Source organism: Martes martes (genome assembly GCF_963455335.1).
Source record: "Martes martes genome assembly, chromosome: 3".
In the NCBI taxonomy this organism is placed as follows: Eukaryota; Metazoa; Chordata; class Mammalia; order Carnivora; family Mustelidae; genus Martes; species Martes martes.
The window spans coordinates 158,953,081-158,961,384 of record NC_137890.1 but is presented as its reverse complement, the minus strand read 5'-3'; the positions used below and the strand labels follow the sequence as shown (position 1 = coordinate 158,961,384).

Here is an 8,304-nt window from a genome sequence, read left to right as displayed (position 1 = left end):
AACGGTCTCTCCGAGGAGATGGAAATAAGCATGATCTGTGATGTTCCCACGAATGCTCAGACGACCGTGTTCATATTTTATTCTAAATTTGCTTCCAAGTGCTTATGCAAACTAAAAATATTAACATACTGCAAGCTATCATTTAATAATCAAGAGTGTGGGCGTGTTGCTATGTCGTTTGTAGGATTGGGGACAGGTGTTTGAGGGAAGAGAGGGAAAGGACCGCACCATAAATCCTTCTTTTTGCCTGAAACCTCCCTGGCACCTGGTTTCAGGGCCTTTTTCCTGGCCTTACCAAATGTTGCCATGTGTAGACAAAATGAATTAAAGAAAAAAAAAGGACCAGGACTTTGGTGTATTTGGATGCAAAATAGAATTGAATATGCAGTGGTTTCGAGCTGTTTTCCAGTTCCTAAGAACCAAATTGCTGTTTGCTAAGGCAATTTCACTTGACCTCCACTGGACAGCAGCTTATATGAGATATTTCCTGAGTCTGCAGGTGCCCTGCACATCACTGACAGGCTCCGAAGTAAGGGCTAAAAAGGAGAATTCTTGAGGGCGCCTGGGTGGCTCAGTTGGTTAAGCATCTGCCTTCAGCTCAGGTCATGATCCTGGGATCCTGGGATCAAGCCCCGCATTGGGCTCCCTGCTCAGTGGGAAGACTGTTTCCCCCCTCCGTCTGCCCCTCCCTTCTCCTCATGTGCACGCACAAGCTCTCCCTCTCTCCAAATAAACAAAATCTTTAAAAAATATATTTTTTTTTTAAAAGGAGAATTCTTGTTATTTTTCTTCCCCATCTCTCATGTCTAAAGGAAGGTAGGGAGTGCCTGGGTGGATCAGATGGTTAAGCATCTGCCCTCAGCTCAAGGCATGATCCCGGGTCCTGGGATCGAGTCCCACATCAAGCTCCCTGCTCAGCAGGGAGCCTGCTTCTCCCTCTGCCTCTCTCTGTCTGTGTCTCTCATGAATAAAAAATAAAATCTTAAAAAAAAAAAAATAAAGAAGGTAAGGATGGTTTCCTGGCAATTAGGAGATCAGGAGGACCAGGAGGGCAATGGGAAAGGCTCCTTGGCATAGTTAAAATGTGAAAAACAGTGAGATTGACCAGCATTAGCAAACCCAAAACATGTTCTATGATTTTAAAAGAACGAGAGACAAGTGCATCCTGGACTTGGTACATTTATTCAATATTCTGTGAAATTAGCAAGAATCAGAAGAAGCACATATCAATGCAATACAGCCACAAACATGTCCTGGATATAAATAAAGATGCACTATGAGAAATACTCACTACGGAACTAGTACTCTCTTATATTGACTACCTCTTAGCAACGAACAACGCCGATGTAAATTTAATTTACTCACAATATAAAAACCTTGACTCCTAAAAGGAAATAGAGATTCGGTGCGATCGTAATTTGCCTCACGAGGCCCTCTCGCTGCACGATTTCGAGGCCTGGCTTGACGACTGTTACGAAAATGACAAGAACGAACTCAAGAGAACATTTCCGCAAGGTTCAACGAAACGGTGCAGAAATAAGTTACTTACCCATGCACAGAATAAGGCAAGGCTAATTTCAATCGGGTTAGGAATAGTAAATGCAACTAGTTTCTGGTTCACGAAACAAACATTTCAGACGTCGTTTAGGTTAACGGGTATACTGTTATATGGGTCATACTCTACATGTGTTTCCTAACTACTCAGAAAGCCGGCACGCACACGTCACGTGGAAACTTCTCCTCGATTAGACTTATTCTCCGCAACAGCCACAGAAAGCCAGCTGCGTTTCCTGACGGCATCTACCATGGGGACAGCACACACTAGTCAAAGCATACAGTTTAAAGAGCTGAAAGTACATTAAAACGTAGTCTATGGGTTTCACAAATTTCGTGTTTTTAAAATATTTTTTCCAAACTAAAAGCTGCAGAAAATTAGTTCCTCGATATTCTCCCGAAAACTTTTGCGCAGCTACCATTTCAAATTTCTTAAGCTTTTTATTTTCTTAAAAATATTTAAATGAGGGTAGTATCCTATCTTTTTGAAAAATAATCCCCCAAAAAAGATTACAAATCTTTTGTTTTGATCAGTGTGACCAGGGGTTTGTCGTCGGGGCTGTAGTCCTCGTAGGCGATGGGGGTCACGTCGTACATCGCGGGCCGGGATTTCTTTCCAAACCTGAAACCAGAGGGGAGAGAGGACCCCGGTTAGAGGAACAGTGGATCTCAAGTCCTGTGAAAGGCACGTAGTGAGAATAACTTAAACTGAAGAATCAAAAGGAACAATAAAAATACCCTAAGAAAGACATTCTCTAGCAAGCACAGAAATTTAAGAGATCCGGCTATCACTGCTGAACGAGTATGCATGTTAGTCTCCAGTGCAGGGGTAAAAAAAGGATTTCATGAGCTGTGGAGTCCAAATGAATGTTGAAGCTTCTGGGTTAAATCCTGGCAAAGCAGTCTGGCCTGACAGCTCTACAGTAGGTTTTAAGACACGCATCTATCTGTCTTTTCCTTCCGAGACCCATTAACTATCTGGAGAGGCAAGTTAATTTTATATCCACTCTAGGGCCTGGAACATATGAGTCTTCCTGGGGACTTATAGGAAGGCTAGGAAGGCTCAGAGGTCATCTGAAGTCCCAACATGAGAAGAAGGGCAGAGAGAGGAAAGGACTTCAGATAAGGAGATACTTGTCCACAAAATTCAACACCCATCATCCAATGCCATCCACCTGTTCTTCCCCACACCCCACGCACACACAAGCCATTGTCGTTTTTTGGTCTTTGGTTTTTTTCCTCGGAGCTCAAGCCATTGTCCCAAAAGATCTGTGGATGCCTAAATCCTCTTAGCAGCAGGACTGATGCCCAGAAGCCAGGGGTGTCAAAATCCACTTTCAGGACTTCCTGCCAAACCAGTCTGAAGATGGAAGATTATTAACATAAATTCAACTTCTGGGTGGTCTCTTCCCATGGAAGGCCTCACCTTCCCTCAAGTCCCTGGGGTACCATATCAAACAATCTTCCACATTTACCTACCACGCCTCCTCCTTGGATAGACCACATTTTTTAACTGTTTTAAGTCCAATGAGGTTCGAAAAAGAAACATGAAAGGAACCTTACATTTTAAAAAGCCTGGTAGGATGCACCCCAAAGACTTCAAGGGGCTTATTTACCATGGCTTTCAGCCTACCTCCCCGGCCCCCATTCCTTCTTTTCCCTTTGCTATCTTGGAAAGTCAGTCTTCCACAGAGTGAGGAGAAGTACAATGGAATGGGAAAGGAGGAAATGCATTCTTCATTGGATCTTTTGTTTTTAAACATTCATCAGTCTTTTGTTCTGATTCACTCAAGACTTATTGGCCTTCGGGGGCACCAAGACACAAACTGTGCCAGGTGCATACCAGGCAAAATGCAGACTTACAGAGTTGATGCATTCTGCCACCAAGAAATCCAAGGATAGTACCATAAGATGAAAAAGCTTTCAATACAATCATGTCTGAAACATGCACCCTCGCTGGTGCATGCTTACATCAAGCTGGAGTCCAGCCTATGGTTTGTGTATCTAAATGGAGCAAGGCCAGCATCATCTGAGACCAGGGAAAGAGAAAGGGCAAAGCCACCTGGACTCCAACACATCCTCCCCAGGCCGAAACTTTTAGAAGCTACTTTAAGGTGCAAATATTTCAACAATCTCTTTCTCATAAAACAGCTAGATTCATTGGTAACAATACACCACTAATAATATTGATTCATCTCAAAAGTCAGGCAATCCCAGGGAAAAAACCCTCTGGATCCTCACATACGTGTCATGGGACAGTTTCCTGGGGGAACTTGGACGGGAGGGTTAGCAAATCACAGATTGCCTACTCATCAGTCGGCTGGCCAAGAGGAAAATTTTAAGCAACTTGATAGGCTGACTATGTGTTTAAAATATCCATTTTATTTTTATATGACTTCACAGTTCGAAGAAGAATCTGTGTCTCCAAGACCTAGAAAGTTAAATACCTCCATGTTACGCAATCCGCCAACAAACTATCATTCAAAGGGCTGTCGTCTTAAATTGTCATCATGGGGCTGAATATTGACAAGGCAGGTTTGAGGACAGGTGTTTCAGATCCACTGAGCATGATGAGGCAAGTGCTGAAACCAGTCACGAGGAGCCACGTGGCCGCCATACTTGCACTGAGTCAACCAGAGAACAAGAACCTTATTTCGTATTTAGACAAGTCACTGGCTGTGTGCACGGTGCTAATGAGTCATATGGGTCATAAGGTATAAAGGTGGTTACAGTATGGGTCATAAGGTATAAAGGTGGTTACAAAGATAACCTGGTTTTAAAAGGGCTAATCACTGCCCCCAGAGCTATCTTGGAGCTGGAATCCCTGTACTATGACTTAACTAGCTCCTTACATGTTTATTCAAACAAATTCCTTAGGTGACACACAGACTTCCACACAAAGTGCAGTAGCCACCACATAGAAGTAAAATGGCTTTTAAAACACAATAAAACGAGGGGTGCCTGGGTGGCTCAGTCGGTTAAGCATCCAACTCATGGTTTTGGCTCAGGTCATGATCTCAGGGTCCTGAGATCAAGGCCGGTGCCAGGCTCTGTGCTCAGCGTGCAGTCTGCTTGTCCTTCTCCCTCTGCTCCTGCCCCTGTTCAATCTCCTTCTCTCTCTCTCTCTCTCATGAATAAATAAAATCTTTAAAACACAATAAGATGAAACAGGACTTTCCTTGAATCTCCTACACCTATCACAGGAACAAGCTCACATCTAGTAAAAAAATGAAAATGTATTCCTATTTAAATTTTTAATCCCAACAGCTTTTTATATTTCCTTAGTGTCTCAAAATTGGGTGGATGTTAAGAAATAAGCTAATCCCCATAGAATTCCATTTAAACTTTCAGGCACCAAACCAATGTAAGAGCTTGACTGTGTCATGGCCCGAGTATTTATTTATTCCTTCAAATAACATACATGCATCTCTGCTACTTTGGTACTACAAAGGCAGAGCTAAGTAGTCACAGAGACCCAGACAATGTAAGGTCTGTAAATTCTAAGAGATTTGGCGGGCCCTCCATGAAGATTGTAAGACTCGTCCATGGTCCCTAGGATTTAGCCTAGTCTGGCAGTGGCGACCAAAACCAGATGCCATAATGCAAGTGGTGGCAACCGCAGCATTCCTGTCACTGACGTCTCAAACATACCCAGTGACAAGTCTTGTACACTTGCACTTTGCACTACAAGGTACTGCAAACCAGTTGTGAGGCGGATCAAAGAACTTGCATTCTTCTAGTTCATACTGCCCTGGAAGTCAAGAGATAAAACACCACGCAGGGAATGCAGATGGACCTGACCTTGAGAAAGGCCCAAACTCCAAGGTGCTATTTGAGAAAACAAGGCTGGATCCTTTCATAGCTGTTCTATTGTTGCGTTCTGGGATCAGGCACTTAGAGCTGGGGGAGCGGGAGTAACCTCCCAGAGACGGGACCTCTCTCCAGGGCCTGGAAGGCCTATCCACTCCTGCTGCTCATTTGCAAACTCTCTCCAGCCTGAGCAAAGCAGCCACAGGACAGAGGACTCTTAACGAGAGAGAGAAAAGGGAGCACCGGCCTCAACGTCAGAATCGCCAGACCCTTCTTCGCTCCATCCCTCGTGAATGTCACAGGCGACCCACTCGGATTCGACCCACTCGGATTCAGATTCAGTGCCAGTGAAGCCGCAGTCATTCTGGTCCAGTGTCACCCCCGGGCCAGCAGCTGGGAGACAGGCTGTGAAAGGGGCCTTAGCTCTAGGTCACTGCTAGAAACTAGGGAGGAGGTAATATTTTTTCAATGCATTTCTAGGATTTCCGGGAAAAGGGAATGGAAAGGGGCCAGAGACCCAGCCCGGACCTCGAGGGAGCCATGCTGTAGAAACCACAGGTCATAGCTGAATAAACGTTTAAAAGGGAATGTTCCAGATATCTGGGAAGGTACTGTATTGACTTCAGTGGTTTTATCTGCAGTCACTGGTGCATGGAGGAGCTTTTTGGTTGGGAATTCTGCAGAAAATATTTTTGATAAAAATCGGCACCAAATAAGAACCAGGTTTGTAAATGCTTTCAAGTTTATTCTTTCCTTCCAAGAGTATCCAGTTAAACATCCTCTGAGCAGGCTATGTAAGCAGGAAGCTCAGAAGCATCTATCTTAAACTATTCCGGGGCTGAAATAAAATACTCCTCTTGAACACAAAGAATCTTAGCCAGAGGCTCCCCTGGGGCTGGAGGGAGCCTGACTTCTTGGGTCTCCCAATACATCCGTATAACGCCCCCAATTCTGCTCCTTCCTGGTGAACTCAGCACCCTTGGGAATGGAGAGAGAAGGCTCTTGAGCATCAGAGAAGCTTGTCTCCTCGCCTCTCCTTTTTTCACCTCCCATCCAGGCCCCTTATGAGACTGCTGCCTTAGAATGAAGCCACCTATCAGGCATGTCAAGACACCACACACCAACCCCTAACAGAGACTGTCCTTCAAATGACAGACTTCAAATTCAAGTAAGTCAGGCCCACTATGTGCTGGACCCTTAGGACAGGCCCTTTATGTACCGGCTGGGGGAGGAGTCAAATCAACAAGGCCGGCAGGGATTGGTCTCAGGGCTTCCCGGAGGCCGTGTTGGCAAGCTCGCCCTGGAAAGTCAAGGAGGAGCAGCTGCGTGGGCCCCGACTTGGAAGGAGATGCACCTTCCCCTTCTCCTTCACAGTTCTAGAAGTAAGGTGGGTGCATCTCTCAGAAGAAAGGTACCCTTGTCCACCCGGCACTGGGGCAGCTGCCCCATGCCTCCCAGTCTCTCTCCTTCCAGTGGCTCCTCTCCCTGGAGAATAAGGCTGGACTTTTGCTTCCACCAAGGTGGCAAGATTCCAGTCAGGTGGGAGTCCTGGGTTTGGAGATTTCTCACGAAGAAGGCAAACTTTCTGAACCTCTCGAACCTCTCCGCTTCTATGCCATTCAGACGGATTTGGGATCTGCGTGTGTTTTGAGCAAGACCAGTACACCATGTCTCAGCCAAGGTCATGCAGCTGCTGGTTCTTGGGAGCCCCAATCTTAAGCCACCAAGTTCAGCCCGCTCTTGCCTACTGCCCAGACTTTCTGAATTGTTTGCTTTACATTGTTCTAGCAATTAAAAGAAGAGATAGCTGTCCTTTAACAAACACTGTCATGATGGTTCGGGTAGTAACTGTCCTTTCCAGAAATCAACAAAATGTTAGATTAGCTGATTTTTTTAGTGTTATAATAGAGAAATAAATATGGTGTTATTGGCTTGTATAATTCTTTAATATTTATAATATAATTTGGGTGCCTTAACTCTCTAAGCAGGGGAACTTATGTCTTTTTTTCAGTTGAGGGAACAGTGTTTGTGGAAGCTCGACTGGTCTGTGCGAAAGCAAGTCAGGTAATGGGGTAGCTGCGACTCACGCCCTCTCTGTGGTACCACACTCCCTTCTTGTCTCTCCAGCAGTCCTTCCTCCAGAAAAGGACACCATGTTTTAGGATATGAACACTGACAGCAGGATGATAGCTGTTTGTCTCTCCTGAAGTAAGCCCCTAAATCAAAGGTTATTTCTATCCAGGCTGTTTGAAGAACGTAGCTAGAGACATTCCAAAAACCAGTCATCAAAAAATGTTTCCTACACCATGATTAAGAATCGGCTATTTCCAGCGCAGATAAACACAAATTAAATGAATGAATGCATCCAATGAAAACAGAAAGCTAGCAGCAAACACAAAGAGGCTGCTTACAAAGCAGCTTCATTGTCCTCCCCCCAGACGAAACCTCTGCTCTCGTCTGTGAAATCCTCTTTGCAGGTGTGCAGTCCTGTTCACAACATCACCCTGTCCCGGGAATGCACAGGTGGAAGTGGGATCTCCCTCAGCCCTGTTCCCCCTTCACCCCCTCCCCCCGCAGCCCACCTGGCATGCCGGATGGAGGCGATGGCGTTGCTGAACTCGCTGTCAATGCTACGACAGTTATAGAACTCCTCGTAGGCTGGCCTGGAGGAGCCTTGGTACTCGATGCGGCTGATGCGGCAAATGCCCACAATGAGGATGATCAGCATCAGGATGAAGGCCACGCAGAGGGCCCCGATGATGATGTACAGGGAGTGCCGGGGCATGTTGGTGAGACTTTCCGCCATGTGGCCCGACTTCCACTGGAGATCTGAGGCAAAAATAAGCAAATGACCGAATGTGAGCCATAACCTTTGGAACGGGGAGGTCTTCGCTGTCCTTGCTTTGGCAAACCAAGATGTAAGGGCTGTCCACACTGGGA

General features: G+C 45.6%; 1 protein-coding gene across 2 annotated transcripts in view; it reads right to left on the bottom strand.

The window, feature by feature from the left end:
- Window positions 1-1,163: 1,163 nt before the first annotated feature.
- The window catches only part of DNER (delta/notch like EGF repeat containing), a 277,810-nt gene continuing 270,669 nt past the window's right edge, over window positions 1,164-8,304 (bottom strand). For both annotated transcript variants that reach the window (XM_080799207.1, XM_080799206.1), the window contains 2 exons: window positions 7,947-8,193; window positions 1,164-2,176 (listed from right to left, as the gene is read on the bottom strand). In XM_080799207.1, coding sequence (XP_080655333.1) covers window positions 2,065-2,176; window positions 7,947-8,193 — 359 coding nt within the window. In that variant the 3' untranslated portion in view covers window positions 1,164-2,064. The remainder of the gene's footprint in view (window positions 2,177-7,946; window positions 8,194-8,304) is intronic.